At 40.9% G+C, this 25,617-nt stretch overlaps 1 protein-coding gene across 3 annotated transcripts in view; it reads left to right on the top strand.

The window, feature by feature from the left end:
• LOC144018846 (tetratricopeptide repeat protein 28-like) overlaps nt 1–25,617 on the top strand; it is a 245,474-nt gene that overhangs the window by 140,585 nt on the left and 79,272 nt on the right. For all 3 annotated transcript variants that reach the window (XM_077521444.1, XM_077521446.1, XM_077521447.1), the window contains 2 exons: nt 2,272–2,544; nt 4,842–4,972. In XM_077521444.1, coding sequence (XP_077377570.1) covers nt 2,272–2,544; nt 4,842–4,972 — 404 coding nt within the window. The remainder of the gene's footprint in view (nt 1–2,271; nt 2,545–4,841; nt 4,973–25,617) is intronic.

The raw sequence follows: 25,617 nt of genomic DNA on the forward strand, positions 1-25,617 counted from the left end.
TTGACCTATAAGAACCTCTGACAATGATCACAGTCAATTTAAAAATGCAAGTTTTCCTGCAGGTCGTCTGATATTAAAAAAAAAGAAAAAAGAAAGTAAGAAAATCCACATACTGTCCACAACTATTGTTTCCACCATAAAACATTTTTATGCACAGCAATTTTTTAAGTAACATTTTTTTCACTCTTGACTATCCTACATTGTTAACATGTAAGCCACTTTAAAGGGATACTTGACTAATTGAGCCATTTTCAGCAATAAAAAGTCAATATTTTGTCTATAATTAATCTGGTAACTTCATTATTTTTCATGTACAATTAATACCTTTAAAAAGTATTTTTTCTACTTGCTGTCGACTGATGATGACATCACCTGTGCTGAGGAAGTAGATGACAACCAATCATGGCTCAGTTTACTGACCAAACCCAGAAAACAGGTGAGCCATGATTGGCTGTTCCCTACTTCCTCAGCACAGGTGATGTCATCATCAGTCGACAGCAAGTAAAAAAAAAAAACTTTTTAAAAGGTATTCATTGTACATGCTATCAAATTCATTCTGGACAAAATATGAACTTTTCACTGCTGATAATGGTTCAATGAGTCAAGTATCCCTTTAAAGACCATAAATCTCCTTCTGCTATTCATTTTGACCTTCATTAGAAGACTAATTGATTTGAATGGGGTACTTATTGTACTTTCCGGGAAAAATAAATTATATTGTCATCAATTCAAAATAAAAAATAAATGATAAACTTACTGCACTGGTAAGAAGTTAGGTGCACCCAAAAAATGTTACCGCATCACATTCAACACCAGAGTTTTACAGGTTAAGTCTTTTTAAAAAAAGAAAGAAAAACTTTGTATTTTAGACAATATTGACTGGTAAATGATTATCTTACGTTAAATTATCTTTGCTTAATGCTGAAAATGCTACTGCAATGCAGACATTTGACAGTAGGCATAATATTGACACAGTTAGTGTTGGGTGATACAACTGAAAAGTGTTTCACGATGTACAGTAAGTCATTCATATATCATATATATGATATCATATATTCATATCGATATTGAATTTTTTTGTTACGTAATCAAAATAAGGAAACGTATCAAATGGGTTCAAACTACAATAAATCACACATGGGGGCGGGCTCAGTGGTCTGGTGGTCGTCTCCCAACCCAGATGTTGTGGGTTCGATCCCAGGCCATTGTGATCACATCGACGTATCCTTGAGCAAGATACTGAACCCCCAATTGCTCCTGATGCTGCGTCATCAGTAGGTGAATGGGTAGTCAAAAATGTAAAGCGCTTTGAGGGCCTTGAAGGTGGAAAAGCGCTATATAAATTAAGTGCCATTTCCCATCGATCAAGAGGGGGTGAAAAATTTTTCAAAATATGTGCTATAAAACTAATGTCCATGGAATGTACACTGTTGTGTACGTCGTATACACAATGTATAATGTAGTGTAATATCTTTTTTTCCCGTTTCTATTTTAGTGGTGGATTTTTGCTAATAAATTGACTGGTGCAATCCTTATCCGTCAGTGAGCCTTTGACAGATACATATATTATAGATATGTGTAAGGAATTGAAACAAAAGCTGTGTTCTTCCAAGCCACCCCTGACCGGCTTGTTCGATGCTGGTGTCTGCCAGAGGGCATGCAATCTGAAGGGGCTGTGAATCCCCAATCCCATGCGGCCCACCATTGATTTATGTCATTGTGTGCATTTTCAACCTCTTCAAAGGTCACCTTGCGTCTCTGCTCCGCATTGCTATGCCCTTGCGACTTGTTTATTATATGCATTCGTTTCTCCATCAACTCTATTTCACTCTGCTGTGTTCTCTCATTCTCAAATATTTATGCTAACAATTTTTTAAACCTCATTTATACTGTGTGAATAGTGTTGTAAAGTGACTGACTTTACAGTAGTCAATTCAGCTCAAGGTCGGGGCACCTGTAAGCGATTCATACGTATGTTATTTTGAGTTTAAGTGAAAAATGTCAGTGAAAGCTTTCACTCAGTGGTTATACAGGATGTGTTGATGGACAGACACAATGCAACCATCACTGGATGTATGGGACATTTAACTTCAGGCAACACTTTATCAGACAGTATAAACACGTAACAAAGTTACCCAAGTAGTAGCAAAGCCAGATATTGTTGTCAATCAGCATGTCAGCGCAAGGTTATATTTTGGTCTTTTTTTTTTTTTTTTTTTTTTTTTTCACATTCTGCTTCTAATCCCGGTCTCACTCATGTTCCTCCGACAGAGTCTCTAGAGCCAACTTATCAACAGCTGCAAAAGATGAAGCTGGACAAGAGTCCCTTTGTGGTGGTGTCTGTGATCGGCCAGGAGCTGCTGACAGCTGGCCACCACACAGCTTCTGTTGTTGTTCTGGAAGCAGCTTTGAAGATCGGCACGTGCAGCCTCAAGCTGCGTGGCTCTGTCTTTTCAGCCCTCAGCAGCGCCCACTGGTCTCTAGGCAATGCCGAGAAGAGCACCGGCTACATGCAGCAGGACTTAGAGGTGGCCAAGACGCTAGGTAAGAGGACTGGGGACTATAGGTGGGTTGCAATTACGTGATTCCGGCGGCGCGCGAAATTCAACTGGGGGTCAGGAAGTTGGGAACACCCATTGAAAATGATGGAAAGCGACTATGAAAAAGCATTGGGTGAGCCTGGACGTAGCTGAGAGACTCTAAAAATGCTAAAATATGTCAGATATGATCTTTACAATCTGAGGAAAAGAGATTTTTACGAACTCGTGTCGGATTTGCCTGGTGTGGAGGCAATCAACATCGCAAACTATCGCGTCCTCCAGACATCGTACTACACCGCTAGCCAAATGAAGGCGAATAAATGCCTGGCGGCTTACTATTTCGTGTGTGGTTGGGTCAGCGAAATCGGATCAAAAGAAGCACTAAATGACTCCCGTCTTGTTTTTGTTCGGGTGAGTAAATTTCAACTCAAATGTACACAAAGGTACCACTAGTATCAGGCTACAAGCTAGCTGTCTGTTACTTTACCTGCAATATTCTACGAGTTGCTAGGTTAACCATTCTCAGAGGTCTAATGTATGTTGTGTCCTGGAAGAAGGATCTCAATTTAAGAACCACTCGTTATGATAGCTATCGTAGCTAGCATTGCTAAAATCAAAGCCACAGCCACCTAGCATGGACACGCAAACTGTAGAACAAACTCCACATAGTATTATCATGGTTAGCTATGTTTCCGGTAATATCACACCGGCCTGTTGAGAATTTTATTCAGCTATGTAAGTAGTTTCATTCCTGTATCCTTACCTTTCATGAAGAGATCACTGCATATACGAGTGTTGTCCAACTTTGCTCCTCCGGATTTCAGACAAAGGTTTTCAGTCTCGGTCTGCCATCTTCTTTCGGTAATTTTGTATTCACCTTTATGGGTTACTACTTTCTGGCCGCGAAAGTAGCTTTTATTTTTTTTGTCTCGATTAGACCGATTGGTACAGCCATAAACAGCACAAAACTTCGGCATTTTCTCAGCACTTTCATATGGGGAAATTACTTCCTGCCCCCCATCTGAGGTTGGGCGCTTCTCGCGACGTCACATGAAACCCACCTATAGGGGTTGAGAAATCTTCAATGTATAGCTAGCAGGTTCTTGAATTTTTTTTTCTACATAAAGAACTTAAAGGGACAATCCGTGATCCCTCGCACCATCTAGACGTCAAAGAATAGCATTAAAAGTAAGCAGGCGCACACACACTACGGTGGCTCAGAGAGACCACATTTCGCAAGCCTACCATAATTTTGTGTGAGCAAACGAGCATCTCGGCGAGTGACGGCGACATGGCAGCCGTTGTGAAGCCCGGTGAGTGACGCCGAAAGACTGAGTGAGCCGGAATTAGCGTGAGCAGTTAAGAGCGGCTAGCGGGAGTTAGTTGGAGCCATAGGCTGGAGTGGCTAACAAGAGTGGCTAACGAGCGGGAGGAGATAGTAAAAAAAAAAATAAAATAAAATAAAAAAGCCAGTAAAAGCTTGTGAGAGCAAAGCAGAAAGTGACAAGCAACGAGCCCGAATCACAGGAGTTAGTGACGACTACCTGCAGGCCCCAGCTGTGGAAGGTAAGCGGCGGTCAACCCCATTGGGTCGACACTCGATGAGAGCACCATCCGGGCTAACTACATTCGTTGTCCTTTCGGCATCTATAGCAGGAAGATGGCGGCAAAACATGGCAGCTCTAGTAAGGTGGGACTACAGCCGTGTAATATAATTAGTGATTACAAGACCTACAATTATATAAAAAAATATATGTTTATCGATACAACATATTTTTTGCATGCCATTAACACAGTTGTTTTTTAAAATGAATGAAACATTAGTTCACCACTAGATGGCGCTATAGGGATCACAATATAGCAGGGATGAGAACGATTAACCACATATTTCGTGTTGGCATGGTTTAGTAAAATTTACTGGCAGCTACAAGCTAATCTTAGTTCAAATGACTAAATGACTAAATGAAGCAACATTATAATAATACATTTAGCAAATTTTGGCTAACATTTGGTTTCAATCTGGTACAAGTAATCTGGGAAAGAGATGGAGACAAAACTGCTCTAACTTTAAATGGGCTTTAAAACAGAAGGACATTTGTACTTTACTTGGGACATGCCTTTATGTTACGGAAACCATCTAGCTGTCAAGGAAACCATTCTCCTGTGGAGAATGTGCCACATCCATTTTTCCCTTTAAGGGTCATACCATGGTTGAAAACCGAGGGCTAGAAATATTTGGAATCAGTGTCTGCTTTATAATCACCTGCTGCCCTGAGGATAATGAATCTAATTCATCTCCAGGTGACCAAACAGGGGAATGTCGTGCTCATGGGAATTTAGGCTCGGCATTCTTCTCCAAGGGAAACTATCGTGAAGCTTTGACCAACCATCGGAACCAGCTGGTTCTGGCCATGAAGCTGAAGGACAGAGAGGTAAGAAGCACACACATGGTGGCACCTTTTGAAATGGAAGAAGCAAGCTACCAATATGGGATAATAACTCGAGGTGGTAGCATTTTTTCAGTGTCTTATCGGTTGTTTGTGTTGGATTGTGCTGTAAAAGGTCTTCATCTGCTGTAGCTTTTTAGAAAGGACCCGCAAGGACACAAAAATTCTGCTGCTCTTTGTACATTTATGAAAGAGGTATTGAGTTGGAATCAAGGTCACATTGAAGGAGGTATGCATTTCAGGGACAGGGCAATAAGATGACCTTTTCCCCTTTCAAAATCTTTATGCAGATATGTCGACCACATTTATGTTTCATATAGCAGTAAATATTTGAGGATGCAATCCAGACAATGAAGTTTATTAGGCATCGAGAGAAAACAAAAACTGTCCTGTGACGTCCTCCATCCTGTCCGTCGGCCTCTGCGGTCATTGTTGAGGGCTGACAGGTGCTTGTGTTCCAACACAATTGCCATCAGCCAAGGAGAAGAATGGCCTCCATTTCCCCTTCATTCCTTATCCTTCCGACCAGGCCGTGGAGTTTGCTTGTTTGTCCTTGCTGATATCGCGAGGCATTTAAACAGTCCAGTCAAAGTCTGAACAAAGCAGCAGGACAAAACGTTTAAAAAAATTAGATCAGAGGTCTCCTCGACATCTCCCCGTTCCACATTTTCAGGATGTGTGCAGAGTGACGTCTGATTTATAGATCTCCAAGTTTAGATTCAGGGCTAAAGAATGCAAGCCTGTAGCAGTAAAATTCGGATTTGTTTTTTTCTGCATGCAATTGTGTCATAGCACGCCAGTGTTGCCAGTATGCACATGTTGCTTCTTAGCAATCCGCACACTGCACCCCATGCTGAGATACTGAAAAAAAGTGGCGATCTTAAATCCCACGAACAGTTGAATCATAATGTGCTGGTTGGCCTAGAACAAGCCCTCCCTCCTTTCGCTTGCCCGTTCTCCCAAAAGCCCCCCTAATCAGAGTCATATGTGTGTCACACCACCTGGCCTCGCTCCGTACACACTGGAGCCTGGCGGATAGCTCATTACGGCTGGGTCGGTGTTTTTGTTTCTGGCGTGGACTTTTTTATCTGGCCTTTTTGAGGTTGAGGTCACTTCCTAGAGGCCGGAGGTGGGATGTTGTTTCTAACTGGATTTCCAGGAGATATCTACCTTCCAGTGGAGAACAAAGAGTCTGAGACCAGTGGCACAGATTACTGTTCATTTGTGATAGTGTACAGTAACTTTCTGTATAATGTAAAGTTTTGGGGAATTTTGGACTTGAAATGAAGTACTCAATTGTTTCATAAATTGTCAAAAGAGTGTGTTGGACCACATGGCTTTGCTGTGGTTTAAGGATCATATTGAACTTTTCTTGTAGGTTATGAGTCATGAAAGAACCTAAACTCTACAATTGTGTGTAATCAACCCGTGACAATCTCGCTATTCATCAAATTGTTGATTTAACTGACATATCAAGGAGTTTTTAACAACATATCAAAACAGCAAACCTCCAGGATACTTTTTCTGTTAGTTTACTACACTTTTTTCCCCCGTTATATTTAAACACTTTTTAAAATAATTTGGCAAACTTTTGGATTGTTTACACTACAGTCCATCCATCCATCCATCCATGCATCCATCCATCCATCCATCCATCCATCCATCCATGCATCCATCCATCCATGCATCCATCCATCCATCCATCCATCCATCCATCCATCCATCCATCCATCCATCCATCCATCCATCACAGCATCGGTGTCAAATGTACGGTCTGTACAGGCCTGTCAAGGGGTTTAACCCGGCTCAAGTGATGATCTTGTAAAATAAAAAAAAATTGTAATGTCTGACCAATTGGTCAGACAGACAAAATCAGAAACATAATTTTGGAGAACTGACCTGGATGTCATTATTTTACAACCAACCGAAAGTTGCGGTTTGTTGATAAAAATAAAAACATAGACCAACATAAATCAAACATACACATGCTGAATATGACACATATTCAGCTACTGGCAACACAAACACATATGACATGGATTAACTGACACCAATTGTTTTTAATTTATATACCATGATTTAACTGATCTGGCCCACTTGGTAAAATATTTTCCTCCAAATGGCCCCTGACCTAATATGAGTTTGCACTACAGTACGAAATTCAAATTGTCATTTTAAAGCAAAGTTTTTAGATTTAAAGCTAACATATATACTAGGGGTGTTAAAAAAAATCGATTCGGCGATATATCGCGATACTACATCGCGCGATTCTCGAATCGATTCAATAATCGGCAGAATCGATTTTTTATTTTATTTTTATTTTTTTTAGGATTCACACCTTGAGCATGGAAGAATGTTATATGAACGGAACATTAAGCCTTAATATTTTTATTTTAATGCTGTTCAAACATGAAACAGATTACAACCTCTATAAGACTGAAATTTCAGATAAATAAATAATACATTTTCATATAAATCTTACACTCTACAAGCTTACTGATTAGTATTTTCTAAATTTGAATGAAAAAAAAATCGCAACAATCGACTTATAAATTCGTATCGAGATTAATCGGTATCGAATCGAATCGTGACCTGTGAATCGTGATACGAATCGAATCGTCAGGTACTAGGCAATTCACACCCCTAATATATACGGTATTACTATTTCTACTATCACAGATCCCAAAACAAGTACCGGTAGTAATTGCTTTCTAATTTCTCCACATGATGAGATTGAAATCAAGAAGTTTACATTTAACATGCAAGGGGATTGCCTTCATCTTCTGACAATCACTGTAACACTTTCAGTGGGGCCAACAACAGAACCACGTAACAAGAAAAGCAATCTTAATTAAGCCAACAGTGCTTTAAGATGAACAGTTGTAACAGGGTGTCTCAGACCAGAAAACAGACGCCGGCCAGATGCTGACCCACTTGGAGAGTCAATATTTTTTCCCTTTATAATCAATCACCAGATTTCACTGCATAAAGTATTGCATATAAACTGGAGAGATAAAATAAACAACCTTACTGAGATTTGTGCTGTTGTTTGTGAGTGAAGTTATTTTTAGCGATGAAAAATAGCTGTCGTGACCACTTCTTGTTCATGACATGCCTATGTAACATACAGTGTAGAGGATGACTAGTATTGTTCACAATTCAGAGGTAATTTTATATGTATAATTGGTATTTTTTACCAGTTTTTCCCAACCAAATATCTTTGTATGAAGGGAGTGAAGTTTTTCAAGGGGGAGAAACTCATTATTTATTTATTTATTTATTTATTTATTTATTTATCCATCCATCCAACCATCCATTTTCTTGACCGCTTATTCCACACAAGGGTCGTCGGGGGTGCTGGCGCCTATCTCAGCTTGCTCTGGGCAGTAGGTGGGGGATATTTATGTATGTATTTATTTATTTATTTATTTATTTATTTATTTATTTATTTATTTATTTATTTAATTGGATTTCTTTTTCTTTTCTTTTTTTCTTTTTTTTTTTTCTTTTTTTTTTTACTTGAGTGGTCAACTTTTTTTGTTGCCCGGGTACCCATCACACAATAAGAAACAATGGAGTAAATACTTTTATTTATGCATAACACACTGCAGGAATGTTTGATTTAAAGCTTTTATAATTTTACCTGGTTTGTTTCTGGGCTCTCATGTCACACTCCGGCACCACGTTTTCTGAGAACCACCCGACATTGATAGATTAGCACAAACTTCACCAACAAAATAGAAAAGGATATGTGTGCAAGCTCTAAAAGGGATGAGAATTTTGAAAGTAGAGGCGCGTTAAGGCTCAGAGTGAGCACTTTGTCATCCATGGCTGCATGCTACGGGCCTAACCAGTGAGGTCATGACTTGCGCAAAGTTAGTCTCCCTTTAACTTGCAGACTTTTGGATGTATCCTCAGCAGCTATCAACACATTCACACTTCCAAAGACATCTTGGTCTTATGTTAGATTTTTCTTCATCCAAGACAATTCAGCGTCATTAATTAACAGAGGTGAACGTGAAACAAAGCTGTTAGATTGTGTTTCATGCCAAACTTCAAGTCATCCTGTCTGTATGCTTGTGGCGTTTTCATCTTAAATAGCAGGGTTAACAAGAGGGAGGTAAACCCCTCATTTTGGGTGCGAGTATTTAGGAGAAACTGAGCCGGGCTGACGGCAATGCAGTCTCTAATTATGTCTCGTGTGATGTTCAAAAGACTCAACAGCTGACTCCCCCAACCCCAAAGTGAAATGTGAATTGCAATCAGGGAAAAGTATAAGAGACAGAAACGTTCTTTTTTGGTGCACTCTGTCTCCTACCAGCAGTCCCATTTTTAGCTGTGGAATTGTTTATCTATGCCTGCTCTCAGTCCATCTGCTGTGATTAATGTATGCAAACTTTGCTCCTAACAAAGTGACACAGACTATTTTATCACTGATGTTTATCTTTAGACTAGGTTGAAGCTGCATGGATTCTGTTAAACGTCCGTTGGTATAATGACAGTGCCGAACCTCTAAATAGGGAGTGAACAACAGGCCTAAAATTGGGTGTTCCTCTTGACAGGGTCACGGTTTGTCAGTGTATGTCAGCACGCTTGTAGAGGAGAAGATCATTAAAGAGTCATTAGGACATGGACATGGCTGACACTAATAAAGGATGGCACGAAGGGAAATGGGCACCACTGCTTCTTTCCTTTATTATCCAATACTTTTGCTGATTAAAAATTAGGATTTGAAGAAGAGACAAGATGGAAATTTAACTGAAACTCTTGGTGGGGGCATGAGTGGAGGAGATAAGTATCAAGCTAATGGAAGGTGACGGCCTTGTTTGTCTGTCCTTCTGTATGTCTTAGGTAAGAAATCACCTGTTTGTATTACTTAAAGCTACGATTTGCAGTAATACTCGACATAGTAGTAAAGCAACCATGAATAAGAATAAAAAATCTGAGAATACATGCCAGACTGGGATTCCAAAGTATACATGATACAGTATTCCCAGCCCGCAGTGTATTATTAATGAGGAACCGCCTGCTCGACTCAGTGGTTTAGAACACCTATACAGCAGCTGGCTTAGCCATGAATCATGAGGGATGGACAGCTCGTGTCAACCAATGGGCCATGAACACAACTGGGAAACAAGGATTGGTGTGTTTACATGCTCTTATGTGTATAGAAATTGAATATCTACCAGTTTTTCTGCAGTTTTGGTTTTGAATGATTTGCAAAAGATGACATTTGAATTGTTCAGCTCATTGCTCTGTGTACATTACATTTACTGATCACCGTGTTATTACACAAGCCACACTGTTAAAGCCATTCGAAGAATACCGTACTTTATCCAAACACAGCGTGTAAAATGACCCACTCGCTGTTGGTAAATTAAGTAATTCATCTTATAATATCAGACCTTGTCTGTTTTTTTTTTCATCACCTGCTCTTCCAATCAATGGCAATGCTGAGGGACAGATTAGATGACAAATAAAGAGTGACACAGTCACCGCAGTCCATTCACTTTCTGCTGTGGTGCACTATATGATTACAGATGAGAGCCAACAGACCCGTTGGTACTACACATGACTGGCCAACAAATTTACTCGGCAACACACGACAATGAGGAGGTCATAAAAATGTTGATCATTACAGAAATTGAAAGACTCTTCTTGTATTTTCTTGGCACGTTGATTTGATGTTTCACGGTTAGCGGGATAAAGACAAAATGTGCCCACTCCTTTTTCATAGATGTTGTCATGATGATAACGGATGGAGGCCGATTAAATACATTCCAGCAGAGTACTAGTTCACATGGTTTTGATTGAAATGAATTGCATCTCTGTGTCGCCAAGTGAAACAAACGTTTGGAGTGGTCTCATAAAGCTCACTTTCAGGACACTTTCGGGACAGCCTGCGAGTGGTGCGGGGAGGAGAACTAAAGTGTCTGCTTTCAAAGTGTGAGATTAATTCATTATCTGATCTCATCGGCCTAATCCTTCGTACTCAGCTGGTGAGTCATTTTCATGTGAATTTTCATCCCTAGCCTCGGGGCAGTTTAAACGTTATCCACCAATGACTGAAATACATTTGTGATTCCCTACTTCAGCTAAACCCGACACGGCCTTCTCCTCCTCTTTGTCCTCTGTCCAGCCCAGTGCTCGGCCAGAATGGCCGGAGAGCCATTTAAAGCTGCATCCCTCTCTCCGACCCAATCGATAGGAAAGCTGTCAGCAAGATGAATGGAGGTTTTAGGAAGTCCATTTTAATGAAGGAGAAAGAGAGCGAGTAAGGGAAAGAGATGTACATGGATGGAGGGGAAGAGTCACAGCTGGTAGTTATGAACAATAGGAAGGAAAGAGTGAGGAAAAAGGAGAGGACGTTAACCAATGCGTGTATACATGTATTGAATGTGTTTAGAATTATGAGCACGCTGTATAATATTGTCTCCAGTGGCTAATCGATGATTGTGAGGATTGCATTGAGTTGGTTTAGATGCAGCTCGTACTAATTGTAGCTCAGTAGTATTAAATGGAATGAAGTACACCCCGAGACAAAAGCTTTATTATTGGACTGTGGGGATTTCAACTCACTGCAAACCTCAACATGAAATCCGGTTAATAAATAAATACATAAATTAAAGAGGCACCAACTTCCACAACTAAAACATCGCCACCCCCTAGATTTATGTCCATTTGTATTCCACAGGTCTAAAAATGTTTTTTTTCTTTCTTTCTTTTCAGTCTAGTCAATTGGCATTTTCAGACCGTACCCAGACCATATGTCATTATGCAGAAAAGGCTGCATGGTAATTAGTAATTAGGAGAGGAGGGCAAAGGTTGTTGGGCGAGTCGGTGGTATAGACAACAACGTCCTCTGGGCACTGCTCCGGCTGAAGCCTGTTTTCTCTCATTGGAGCCATTTCTGGCCATGATTAGTCAACGCGACTTTGGACAAGTCAATTGATGCATATGGGATTTTCTTCTAGACAATTGCATCAAAAGAGAAGGCCATAAGTGGCTCAGCATTTTTTCCCCTTTAAACCAATGTTCCTTCACTTTCTTGGCGTTTTTTCCTTGAAAATTGTTCTCACCGCTCACCCTTTTGTTACAAGAGACTTGCTCTTGTAAACAAGAGAACCATAACTCGGCCAGGGCAAGAGGTCAGCAGACCTACAAGTACACATTACATTTAAACTGTCGGCCGGCACTGGGATGCCAGAGACTGCATGTATGCATTTTGAGGAAATGGCCTTTTGCAAGGCTCCCGACATTGCGCCAAGGACCGGGATTATAGCTGCTTAGTCTGGCTCAGTCCAAGCCTCCAAACAAAACGTATACATGAAGATATGCTTTTATTCGCTTTCTCATTCTGCCCCGCAACACTCAGTTTAGCTATTGTCGCACGTTAAGACAGTGTCAGCATTCTTGTCCCTGTGGCACAATATTGAGTCCTTCTCCAATCTCTCTTGGATGGGAGCCCTCTTACTTTATGAGGCGGCGGAATGTGTCTTTGTGGAACGAGCTCAGAAAAAGCAATAAAATGGTTTGAAAATACGAGGCCCCAAATGAACGAAATGAAAGTACTACGTCTTAAAGAGAGGACAGAAGCCTACGGGCGCTGCCGCTCTAGACTTGGCCATGTACGTCACTCGGTATGGTCTCAAAATAAAACTTGAGAATGGCTGTTGCTGGACTCACACCAGTGTCCTATCTTAAGTGAAGAATGGAACCATGTGGCACAGAGATTGTAAAATATTCAGTCGTGAGACCAGAGGCAAAGATTTCACGGGTATTTTATTGTTGCACAGTTCACTTAAGAAAATTTAGTAGCTATTGCTGGTGCTGTCATCAGATTTAATTGCAGCTTGTGGGAAGCTTTGATGGCAGAGACGAGGTTCCCATGCGGTGCCACATTTTGGTAGTCACACACACACACGCACACTTGCAATTATTTTCATTTCTATTGTCAAATGGTGTTATGGCTACCAAAAACAGCTCCATGTTGTACCATTTTGTTTAGTTTAGTAAGTAAAGTGATATTTACAGTCATGGTGTGGTCTTTTGAATGTTCAATGCAGAAATAGTGCATCCTTGTGGAAACATCATTAAATAAAATTTTAAAAAAGTATTACAAGGTCTTTAGCGAATACAGTATATTGGTGTGCTGTGGGCGATTACAGGGTCAGAGGTTTAGTGACGCTGACCTTCTAGCTCGGCAAGATAAATGTAACACTTTTGTACATTTTAACACAATTCCATTCCCATATTTGTGATAGAGGATAAAACATTTTGCTCATGTGCATTCAATCAGTTAGCTTGTCAGTAGCACCTTGGTTTTAACAAATGCAAGGACGTAAAAGCTGTCTTCTTCTATTCCAATTCAAACAGATGATAGTGGTGCAGTCTCTGACGATCTAAAAAGTTTCATAGCCAGGAAAAAAAAAACCCATCAGCTCAGTCCTACCTAACAACATAAACAGTGAGCTCCAATTAAATTCAACAACAATGAGGACTGGTCATGATGATAAAGTGTTCCACATAAACTAGTATTTGCTACTTAGACTGTACAGTACAGTGTGTATGTTACTGGAAAGCAGCATATTCATCTGTGCAAATAGGATGCTCAGAAAAGGAATTTAGTGGAACAAACCATTGTTGAGGCAGCTGCCTTCCTGTAGTTTTGTTGTTAAAATATTGAGTTTTAACAAAGCACGCTATGTTAAACGGACAGTGTATAGAATGTAGTGTCTTCTAGTGGTGAACTAATAGATTGCAACAACATACCGTAAGTTCACAGCATGTGCATTTTGAAGCACACACACAATACACCTACAGAGAGACAGCACTTCACAAGGCTACCACCAATTACTACATTTGCAAGTTTCTCTCCATAGCAGAAAGATGCTGGCGAAACATGTCAGCTGCCTGTTAGGCGCAGCACACCCCAAGTAATATAATTAGCGATTACTAGACCTACGATTATATTAAAAAAAAATGTACGTTTATGTGATAGGACATTTTTTTTTGCATATTTTTAAAATTAATAATGCGTTTTTAAAATGAATAAAAATCCAAAAATTCTACACAGTGTCGCTTTAATAAACTTATGTATCTTATTTTATGAAAGACATACGTTAAAAATAAATAAATAAATACATAAATAAACAATTGCTTAAATTCTAGAATTCAATGTCACCCCCAAAAATGAGCTAGGAACGCCCATGGTCTGACTTCCACACTGACTGGAGAGGTTTCCCTGGAAACTACGAACTCATGTTTCAATTACGGGCTCAGAGACAAGATACAGTACTTTGATTTATTGTTTTTTTGCCAATTTTTAGAAGATTGCTTTGACTGGAGAATGAAAAAAATAAAAAAAAATCTGCTTTTTTAATAGGTTATCACTGTCAGTGAAAAGTAACTTTGTAATAAAACTTTAATTAAACATTTCCCCATTATAGATTTACACCAAAACTGTTTCAGTATTTAACAGCAAATCAAAACGGAGCTGTTAATGCAATGTGGAGGATATTCCCCGACATGTAACAGCTTTCTAATGTCCCCATAATGCAACCACCCCTTAGTGGCTGATCCAGCGCCTATTTAGCATCAAAATCAGCATTTTACAGGCTGCATTTTTGTTTTTGCCACTCTCATTGATGATGAATATGTTGTGCAGTGTGTTTTTTGTGTCTCTATCTGTGTAACGATTTGAGCCGCTGTCAATGTGTGCATGGGCACGTTTTTGACTTCATCGCCGTTCAGAGAGGCTTAGCGTGATTAGAGTAGTGTGATCCTCTGAAGAGTTAATGATGAGAGAAGCAGTCGCTCCACAGAGGCCAATCACACGCTACTTTCTGATGGCATGTGGAGGCTTATCTTGGTCTATGTATTGTGTGTCTGCTTGTATGCATGTGTGTGTATGCGGTGTGTGGAGACGTACATGATAGGATTTCCGCTATCGTTTTTAGCATGATAGCATTTGTTACGATCGACTGTGAGCGCCATTAGAGTAGATGATTCCATTGTCTGAGTGCTTGACGTTTGAGGGTTTATGGACGAACAATAATTATACAGCTTCATTGTGCTCATCTCAGACTGACAGATCAAACACAAGAGGGTGAGGCTGGTTGGCAGGGGGGGACTACCATTTGCTTTAGTTCAAGGCTACATGATGTTTTGTGGAGGCCAGCGGTGATTCTCCCTTCCCTGCACTCCGGGGGACAGAGTGACAGGCTTAATGACACTGTCGGGGTTACAGCGTATCTCCAACTCATTTTCCAGTGTGATTGAAGTTCGCTGTGGGTAGCGTTTCATCAGTGCTGAGCAGACAAAAGGGACCTTTCCAGTGTTGTCTTTGTATTTGTGCACAGTTTGAGTACGCCTGCACCTCTGAAGAGATGCAAGTAACGACTTTATGACCGTTATATGGACTGTGTCACAATCACACGTTCTCAGAGATGATGAGTTTTGTAGGGGCTTGTCTCTAGCGTGTACTCCACTTGTTTATTGCCTGTCGTATATATACACAGCAATGCTTTGCTGGCAAACATTAAACAGAGGTGTCTGCACAAATAAGATTCTATGTTGAGGTTGTAGTAAAACTATGGGGCATATTCACTAAGAATGAACTGCGTCCGGTAATAGCGCAAAATATTGCACCGCAACTGCACCCGTAGTCTGCGCCCAGTTACCCACCTATTCACTAAGGATATTGCTCGAATCATATACCGGGGCAAACACGCCCACAAAACTGACAGCTTGGAGCAAATTTGCACCTGATTGACAACACATGGCAATGGATTTGCACCAAGAACATGGTTGTTATAGTAACAGTTGCGACAAAGAGGACATTATCAGAAAGCGAGGTTGGACCGAGAGTAAGCATTTAAAGCGCCATTAAACTGTACAGATCAGAGAGGACGTCATTCATTCATAAAGTACAAATTATTGGTGCGATCGTTTTAAAAAATATATATTTTCAGAGGTTCGCATGGGCGTACAGTATCTGGCACATAAAAATTATCGTAAAATGCCTCCCCGCCATTGCCGATCAGCCCGGGTTACATGATGTGTCCTACAAAGAATATTTCCCCCTCACTCTCTCTCTCTCTCTCTCTCTCTCTCTCTCTCTCTCTCTCTCTCTCTCTCTCTCTCTCTCTCTCTCTCTCTCTCTCTCTCTCTCTCTCTCTCTCTCTCTCTCTCTCTCTCTCTCTCTCTCTCTCTCTCTCTCTCTCTCTCTCTCCTCTCTGCGTGATCAGCAAAGTGACTTGCACCATGCCACATGCGCGTCATGATCCGGGGATTGCGGCAGGTTAATACATGCTTTCCATAAACGCTATTTGCGTCACGCAAACTCCGTGTGGCTATTTGCGCTGGCGTTAGTGATTGAGACACTGTATATCAATGAGTCTCAATTGCATTGGGGTGGGCATATTTTGCGTCAAATGTATGCAAATTATCTCATTTACATATGCGCAAATAACACCGGCGCACCGTGACACAGTCTGATTGGCAGCGGACTTAATGAAGGATTTCCGCATCTGCGCGTGTTTAGTGAATTAGGCGCTCCCGGATTGCTCCATTTATACCGGTTAGCACAGTGCAAAGACGACGCAAACCTTTAGTGAATAGGCCGTTATGTTGTCTTTGTGTGGTAACCCAACTCAACTATAACTCTATTTATAGAGGACTTAACCACCATTGCATACATGGAGCCAACATACAACAAGGCAGTTAAAACAATAAATTAATAATATAAAAACAGTGAATACCACAGAATACTAAAACAATACTCAATCTCTTACTGAGACTGAGTATTGTTCTGAGACTGACTGAGACTCAAAAGCCAAAGCATAAAAATGAGTTTTAAGACGAGTTTTAAAGATAGGGAGAGAGGGGGCTTGCCAGACATTTAACTGGATGTTATTCCAAAGACTGGGACCGCCAACGGAAAAGGCTCGATCCCCCTTGTCTCCTTTTAGACCTCGGTACCTCCAATAGTGTCTGGTCCACTGACCTGAGGCACCGGGCAGATCCGGTTGGAAGAGCTCAAAAGATAAAGCCATTTAAAGAATTGAAAACAAAAGAATTTGAAAACAAATTCTAAAACATACAGGGTGCCAATGAAGTGATGCCAGAATTGGATTTATGAGCTCCAACTGGAGACACTTAAGGGAAGACTGGCTGACTCCAAAATAAAGTTCATTACATTAATCCAGCCGGGATGTGACGTAGGGAAAGTGCTGTTGCGAAAGGAGAGGCGTTACCGTAGCCAGATGTCTAAGATGAAAAAAATTTGACAGTCCAATTTAAAATCACTGTCGAGCTTAACCCCCAAGTGTGAGACCGTTGGCACCAAGGGACCCAAGTCAGCAGGATGAGGTGTAGAAGGGTGACTGTATGGGACCAAATATCATAACGTCTGTTTTCTTATCATTGAAATTCAAGAAATTTAGCGCCACCCAGGCCATTATTTCCTCCAGACAGGACAAAAGTGGCCTTGCTCTACGGGACATCGATCTGACAGTTATCTCCACAGCAGTGGAAGGATAAACCATGTTTTGCTAAGATAGAACCTTTGACAATGAAAACAGCAGAGGCCCCAGAAATGAACCCTGTGGAACACCATACATGCGGGATTCAGAACAACCAAGGCTAACCTGATTCACAGAGAAACAAATTCCTTTCCACATTGTTGAAATAACAGAAGTACAATATTAGGTAAGGTTCAGATAATGGACGGACGGACGGACGGACGGACGGATGGATGGATGGACGGACGGATGGACGGATGGATGGATATTTTATGAACGATCCAGTCCTAAAGCTACAAAGCAGTGTGCCCATTGCCTATACTGCTGCCCAGGTGGTTTTTCGAGACTCGTTACACATCACAATAAATTAGGGCTCATCAGTTTGAGGCAGCAGATGTAGAATGAGTCATATAATGATTGTTGATGTTGGCTCCATTGTATCGCCCTCTGCTTTCCTTTCTCACTTCACTCTTTGATTATCCATCCATCCATCCATCCATCCATTTTCTTGACCGCTTATTCCTCACAAGGGTCGCGGGGGCTGCTGGCGCCTATCTCAGCTGGCTCTGGGCAGTAGGCGGGGGACACCCTGGACTGGTTGCCAACCAATCGCAGGGCACACAGAGACGAACAACCATCCACACTCACACGCACACCTAGGGACAATTCGGAGCGCCCAATTAACCTGCCATACATGTCTTTGGAATGTGGGAGGAGACCGGAGTACCCGGAGAAGACCCACGCAGGCACGGGGAGAACATGCAAACTCCACCCAGGAAGGTCCGAGCCTGGACTCGAACCGGAGACCTCAGAACTGGGAAGCGGACGTGCTAACCACTCGACTACCGTGCCGCCCCACTCTTTGATTAGTCCCTCCAAATCTGATGGGTTAGGCACATAGTATGGCAGTGAAGCCTGCATCCTGCCTTGTAATGGTAGTGCAAACATAGCCCTTGATTGCACCATTCCTCCAATGTGACGATGCCAATGAAACACACAGGAAGCCACACTGGTGTTTTCCTCATTCTCCCGCGGCTTATATGAGATGAATTCAATTGGTGCTTGTATCACTGCTTTGAGTCCTCTCTCTCTTTAGCTCTTGTAAAGCATACAAAGTTTCCCCTGGCCTCTCTCCAGTGGAGAGAGTCAATGAGAGCCAACTGTTCCTCCTACACTGGTAAATCCCAGAGCTTACTTTCCGTGACCTGGAGACAACTGGCATTCGACAAAAATCAGCCCTTCAAATTCTAACAACATCCCTGCATGAGTGTTTGGTAAACATTTCCCTTCTTTCCTCTCTGCCTCTTTGCCACACTTAACAAACAACACTTTCACTTCCTCTATCTCCCTCTATTAGGATTTTCTGCCATCTCTTCCCGCAGAAGACTTGAGTTTAAGTAGCAGAGACAAATGTGTGTTTGGGTTTTCTGGGCGCAGGTTGCTCTAAACATACGTGCATCTCAGGTGGCTCAGACGATATGCCAACATAATTTGTGGTTGAGGGTCTGAAACTATCACTCTTTCGCTCTGTCTTCTATTATGCCAAGGGCAAGAGATACAATCAGGGGCCCCGCCAGCAAGTATTTACCCTCCCTGTCAATCAGAGTCCGGTGGCGTGCGCTCACAGCCGGAGGCAGTGCTGGCAGGTGGCCCAGTATTACCCCACCAAAAAACATGTTTTAAAAAGCAAGCTATTATTTCCTGATCACCCCTTCCTTTTATCTGCACCAAACCCTTCTCTACAACGTGACTTGTACTTCATCTCCTACGGTTTCATCCTGTTTTCTTCCTGGTTATCTGCTGACCAGAATCCCAGCTAATGAAGAGCGTGAGCGGAGTTCTGCTGTATGTGTCTAGCTTGAAAACTCATATTTTGACCCTCTGTGCAAGCCTTCACAGATGATATTTAAAATGGGGGCATAGTCCACTCTACACCTCCAAATAGGCATATATCTCTTATATGGGACATATAAATGAATGTCACAGGGATTTACTTTCTACCATGCTATGCTGAGTTCACTTCATGGTATTAAAGCTGCGTCACAGTAGGAGCTGGTGCATGCAGATGTGGTATATGTGGTATGAATAATGTGTTTGGTCATGAGATGATAAAACCCAGTAGTGGGATTCTCTTTTCAGTGTTTATCAGTCAGAAAAGTGCTCTCTCCTTGGCGATAACGTGAAGGTCTCGGTGATGTTAAGATTTTGGTTATTCTGCTGTAGTTTGAAAGTGCCTACAGTCCATGGAAGTGAGTTGTGAAAGCACTTGGAAGGCCAGTATTACTGTGATCGGTGAGAAATGCAGATTGCAGACACAGGTAATTTTTTTGATTTGCTTTTTTTAATTTAAGTATTATTCCTGACTTTTTCATGACATTTTTCTTTATATAATGACATTTACCATGGCTTGTCAGGACAATTCAGTTGGAATGATTGCATAAATTGTAGAAGAAGCAAAGTAACAAATTTTAGATTTGAGATTTGTTTCATTGTACTATTTCGAATGTGTTTGTAAACGTAATGAAAATAAAATGCTGGTCATTTTGTTCTTTTTTTTTTTTTTTGTGATATTTCTTTGATATACACAGTCATGGTCTTGTCTCAGTCTTGACCTCCAAAAATCTTGGTCTTGTCTCGGGCTTGACCTTCAAAAGTCTTGGTCTTGTCGTTGACTCAATGCTCTCGAGTCTTGATAATGTCTCTGTCTCAGTCGGTGTGGTTTTGACTGCAACACTAGTGCACAGCACATGCTCAGTGCTGCAGGTTTCCCACGTCACAGTCACCACCCACAACACTCGTGCCAAGCTTGTAATTGCATTTTGGGAATAAAAGCACAGAGGGGAGACGGGATTTGTGCAGTGAGCTTGAGGTAGACTGAGGTCCTTTAGCTATATGGCATGTCATTGCAAATTCACTCAAACAGCACTATACAGAGCCTGATGGCATGAGTTGGAATGGCCAATGTGTTTGTTAACTGTTTAACATGTCGATGAGAGATGAGCAGTGGTTTCTCGATAAGAGTTTTTAATTCATTAAATTTTTTTGTATTAACATTTCTTTTCCACTCACCTGAAAAACAGTTCTCTGGCCCACTAATGGAATAGATATGTGGACTCCTTGCTTCAAATGAACACACGTTTACCACATACAGTCACTCTAGTCATTGAGTGGGCCCTGATGCTTTGGTGTTAATGGATTGAATGAATTTATCAATACACGGGTGGCAGTATATTTACAGAAAATGCATTGACATTAGGAATGTGTATCTCACCGATAAGACATTTCCATACTTATGCAAGGATCATACATTTTAAAGTGTAAAAATTTGATTGGGTTCAATTCAGTGGGATTACGATTAGATTCGATATGATACGGGTCACATCAACAGGATGTGCAATGATATTTTCTCCCTGAAAGTAAGCAATCATTTTACAATGTAACAACATGTAAGGGCTCTCCAGGCCCAAATTATTCAAGTGAATTGAAATAGAAGAAACAAGAAATCAAAACAATGTATAATTTTTCACTTTTCACGCTACATGTATTGTGACCAATCCATTCGTTCATCAAAACCGATTTTCTCATTCAACTCGTTTATCATTACACTCCTAATTGACATGCATTTTTTTTTTTTTTTTTTTTTGATGGTGTCTGCTTCCCATACGTCTAATAAATCATAGAGTGAAGGCAACGCACAAGAGACCTCCTGTCTTAAGTTGATTATGCCACAATGAAAATGAAGAACATCTTAAGAACATCTGGAAGCTTTTTCAAATTTAGTTTCACAAAAATAAAACCTAGGATTTTTGTTTAAAACTGACATGGGCAGGATGATATATTTCCTTTATAATTTGCACAGGTGCAGATGACAATACAAGGTGAAGTTCATGTTTGACAGATCTAGCAATGAACACAATACACACATTTTTTCTTTACTAATTCAATATCCTCTTCAATTTTTGAAGCTCACATTTGCCTAAACAAAAAGAAAGCAGACTTACACTTAGCCTTTGAAAGCAGTCATGAATCAATTTCATAGAAATCTGGTTTAAGCATGAGTTACTGTTGCTGAATGGATTAGAGGCGGAGTGCTAAAGTGTCTCCATGAGAACTGTGAGGTGCTGACACCGGCTTCATTTTTTTCATTGTGTCAGCATGCTCCAAGCAACAGCTCTGCTGTAGATCAATATGATCTGGGTCCATCAAACCTTAACCTGTGTAACTTTATCTCTTTTCTCCTCTCCTCTACAATCTTCACTTCTGTTCTGTTTTCTTTTCCATTCCTTACCAAAGTGTAGAAGTCTTCTCCATCTCATAGAAGCTAAGAAAAGTCTTGAACGAAGGACTGTAGAATGTCAGACCTGATTTGTCCAGCTGTTTGTGCTGTCACTGGCAGTGCCTCCCATCCATGGGCTGCCAAAACATCCTTGAATAACCAAGGAATGCAACGTCCTTGGATTGACTGCCCGGCTTCCTGCTGAATTCTGTCATCTGCAGCTGGGGCCCTGCAAGCTGTGCTTGATTTGGCACTCTATCAGAACCAACGAGAAGCCATAACGACAGCAAGTTGGCTTCTGAGGGATAGGGTGTTTAAAATGCAAACTTCCTTTTATTAATTTAACTATTATTTGTTTGATGTCTTTCCAAACAGCCCTAATCAATGTAGTGGTTAGCACAACAAGAAGGTCCCTCCTTAAAATTCCAGCATGGGAGCCTTTCTTTGTGAAGGTAGTCTGCTCAAGTTTACCTTATGAAATACTCATACATTGATGTTTGTCGGTTTCCATTGGCCAATGCACTGAGGGGCGTGGTCAGAAATGTGTCAGAAGTGTGGCCAAGGGTGCTTCATTCTTTATCATACCATCCATAGTCAGCGTTTAATGAATTAAAATGCACATATAATCTAGAACCTTGCTCAACACACTCGCAGCAACGTTTTGCTGATCTAAATTTACTAAATAATGTAATTTTCTTCACTGTTGCTTTGCTTTTGTGTACTCTCATAGTCTACTTCTATCTCATGTGCTGACTCACTAGCTAAAAGTCAGTCAGTGATCAATTGTCATGACATCAGACGCCATTTTGTATACTGCGAACAATGGGTCATACATTTACAAAAATGTTTTCATTCTTCACAATTCTAAGTGCTGCTTTTTTTTTTGCCTAGGTTTGCTCCTGCTTGTATTATGAATGTGTTGTTGCAACGTTCTGGATATTTGTGCATTGATGAAACAATGACTGTGGATGGTATGACAACAATGACTTTTTCTCAGCCATGCTGGTTGCTTGTTATATCTGAAAGAAATTATTGTTGCTGAAGCAATCCCACATATGTTATTGTGATTTGTATTCTCCACACGTTTTTGCCATGTAACAACTCCCACATAATACCTCTGATTTACACTGTTCAAATTTCAACTTGCTTAAAAAATTCACACCTCCGGGGGTATATATCGTCTGATTCCACATTACGTACAGTAATCGCACAATTTCACGTTAAAAATCAACTTTTCCCCATTCATTTTCAATGGGATAGACATTGAAGTATTTTTAATTGTCACTTTCCACACCCATTTCCATACATATAACTTATCATCATTACCAGGTGTTTGATACTGCTCGTTGGCACAGTTGGTAAAGTGCATTGTCCAGTAACCAGGAGGTCATCATTTCATAATTTATCTCTCAATTTAGTTCATAAACCTTCCACATGCATTCAAATCTTTCATTCAGCTATTAGCATTCAGCTTTCAGCATTCCCACGCAATTTCTCCAGAAATTGCACTTAATCAAGTTTTGATTGATGTTGAACATGTGAATCAAATGTTATTTTCTAAAGACAGATTGTTTTGGAGTTTGCATTCAGATCAAGCAATTGATCCCTTGATAGTATCAAGGGATCTAAGACTACTGCATCCGTGTGAAAACGACATTGAAATGAAATTTTCATCGAGGTGTGAGGGTGGCCAGAGAATGACATAGCTCCACCCCTGAAAGTTTTACAATGCAATGCATTGTGGATGTCCATTCCTCTTAATTAAATGATGAGACAAAATGCAAAATGGCACATCCTAATCTGGTGACATAACACATGTAGTTGCCAATGAAGGACATCCAGTATTTTGTATTGGTTCTTTTAGTAATGTGACCATCAATAGTTTTTATAACTTTTGTCAGTGGACCCTCAGTAAATTATGCACCTTGCAAATTCAACTAAATTCTACTTCTCGATGCCAACAGGGAGGGAGATTTCTGTTGCGTTCTCACTCTGAGTGAATTTAACCTCTCCTAAAAGGCTATTAGTGTAAAGAAGTAAACACTAAACAAGCATTATGCCCCTCTTTCTGCAAGCTTAGAGGCTCTTATAAAGTGGCATGCCTTGATGTTTACCTCAAACCCGTCCTGAAATTACTTTCAAACACCACTGTGATTTCCTTTCCTGTCACCACAAGGTCTCTAAAGAATTGATTCCTTCTCCGGCACACATCACGCAGCTATGCCTGTGGAGATTTGACTTGAGCACAGAAATAAGCAGCAACCCTTCGAGGCTTTGCTCTGATTTAGAGTACATTAAGATCCATTCACAGTGCCCCTGCTTCCCCAGCGTGCCACCACTTCAATTTTCTCCTCAACTCGAGTTTCTATTCATGTGTTTATACATCAGAGGGCAGGAGGGTCTGCGTCTGTGTCAGAACAATGCTGACATCCTGTCACAGGGGACCAGTGTTGTGACAGCAGTGTGGGGTGGGAGAAGGGGGTCGTGTGGAGGACATGTCGCCAAAAACCAGCTCAGTTACCGTGCCACCCTCTCTTCATTTTCCTCACCTAACATTTGACCATTTCTTGAAACGCAGCTTGATTTTGTCTGGGAATATCACCCTCTTGAATCGAGAACTCAAATTTTCCAGCGGAGACTGTGGGATTCACTCTGACTTTGTGGCTCTTCTGATTTCTTCCTCTCAACTGTTTGCCACCAGTGGCTGTAGTACTGCCTCAACCAGGCGGAAAAAATACACAAACTGCATAAATGTGGCCTCACAGATGTTGGCGCACACACACAAGGGCATATAACCCACAAGCCTGAAGATACTTCTGGAGTAAGGACATTTGAGAGAATGTATACTGGGTCTTGAGACTAACCGCAAATGAGCTCCCATTTAGCCTGGCACCACTGCGCAGACTACCCACAGCTCAGACAAATAAAAAAAAAAAAATGTTTTTTCACAAGCCAAAGCTCCGCTGCATCTTGTGTGTATCATTAGTTAACCCCATGCAATTCCTCATGACTGTTGGTGTGTCTGCACCGTTGCTGCTTGTACAGTACAGGTGGCTGTGTGAGGGTCCTGCAGCAGACAGTGTGGAAACCGTCACGAGTGTCCTTACCCGCAGTTTGATCTCTCATGACAATCAGTCCTTTTGTTAACTTGTCCTGTGAAGGCTAAAGGAATTATCAAGTTTCTGGTCCTCTGCCATCATCTATGTATGAGCTGAAGGTTGCACAGGTCACAAATGAACAAGTGTTCCCTGTGCTATCGGTATCTCATCATTGCCATTCAACCAGACTAGTTCTGATGATTGAATCGGGAAATTGGCTAACAGCTAGCTAATGCGATAAGAAGTGCAGTCATGAAAAGCTCTCCAAAAATAAGATACGGTAGAGTATAGTAGTATATAGTAGTGTGTGTGTGCAAAACAAACTCACAAATTTGCAAGTTTATAAAGTAGCGAGAAAAAAATATGTATGAGAAATACACGTAGCGTACTACTCGGATGTTTGTGCCAATACCTTTTGGTCGTGTTTTCACATAAAGAGATAGTAATTGCTTTAGCAGAGATTAATCATATCATGTTAAGCATTCACACTTTGAAGCCAGCAATGAAGATGCCTTGCTTTTGCAAAGGTCCACACCCTGAGGATCAAGCTTCTAAGTTAATTTTTTTAAAATGTATATTTACTTGTTCATTCATGTTTCCAGAATTGTTATTTACATATTCACACATTTTGTTATTTTTTTTGGAGAAATTGCTAAGGTGATGTGTTGAATCTGCTGCTCGTCATCATTCACTTGCATTTGCCTAAAGTCATTGCTAGCTTTGATTGGTCAG

Source organism: Festucalex cinctus, chromosome 5 (assembly GCF_051991245.1).
Source record: "Festucalex cinctus isolate MCC-2025b chromosome 5, RoL_Fcin_1.0, whole genome shotgun sequence".
Taxonomy (NCBI): Eukaryota; Metazoa; Chordata; class Actinopteri; order Syngnathiformes; family Syngnathidae; genus Festucalex; species Festucalex cinctus.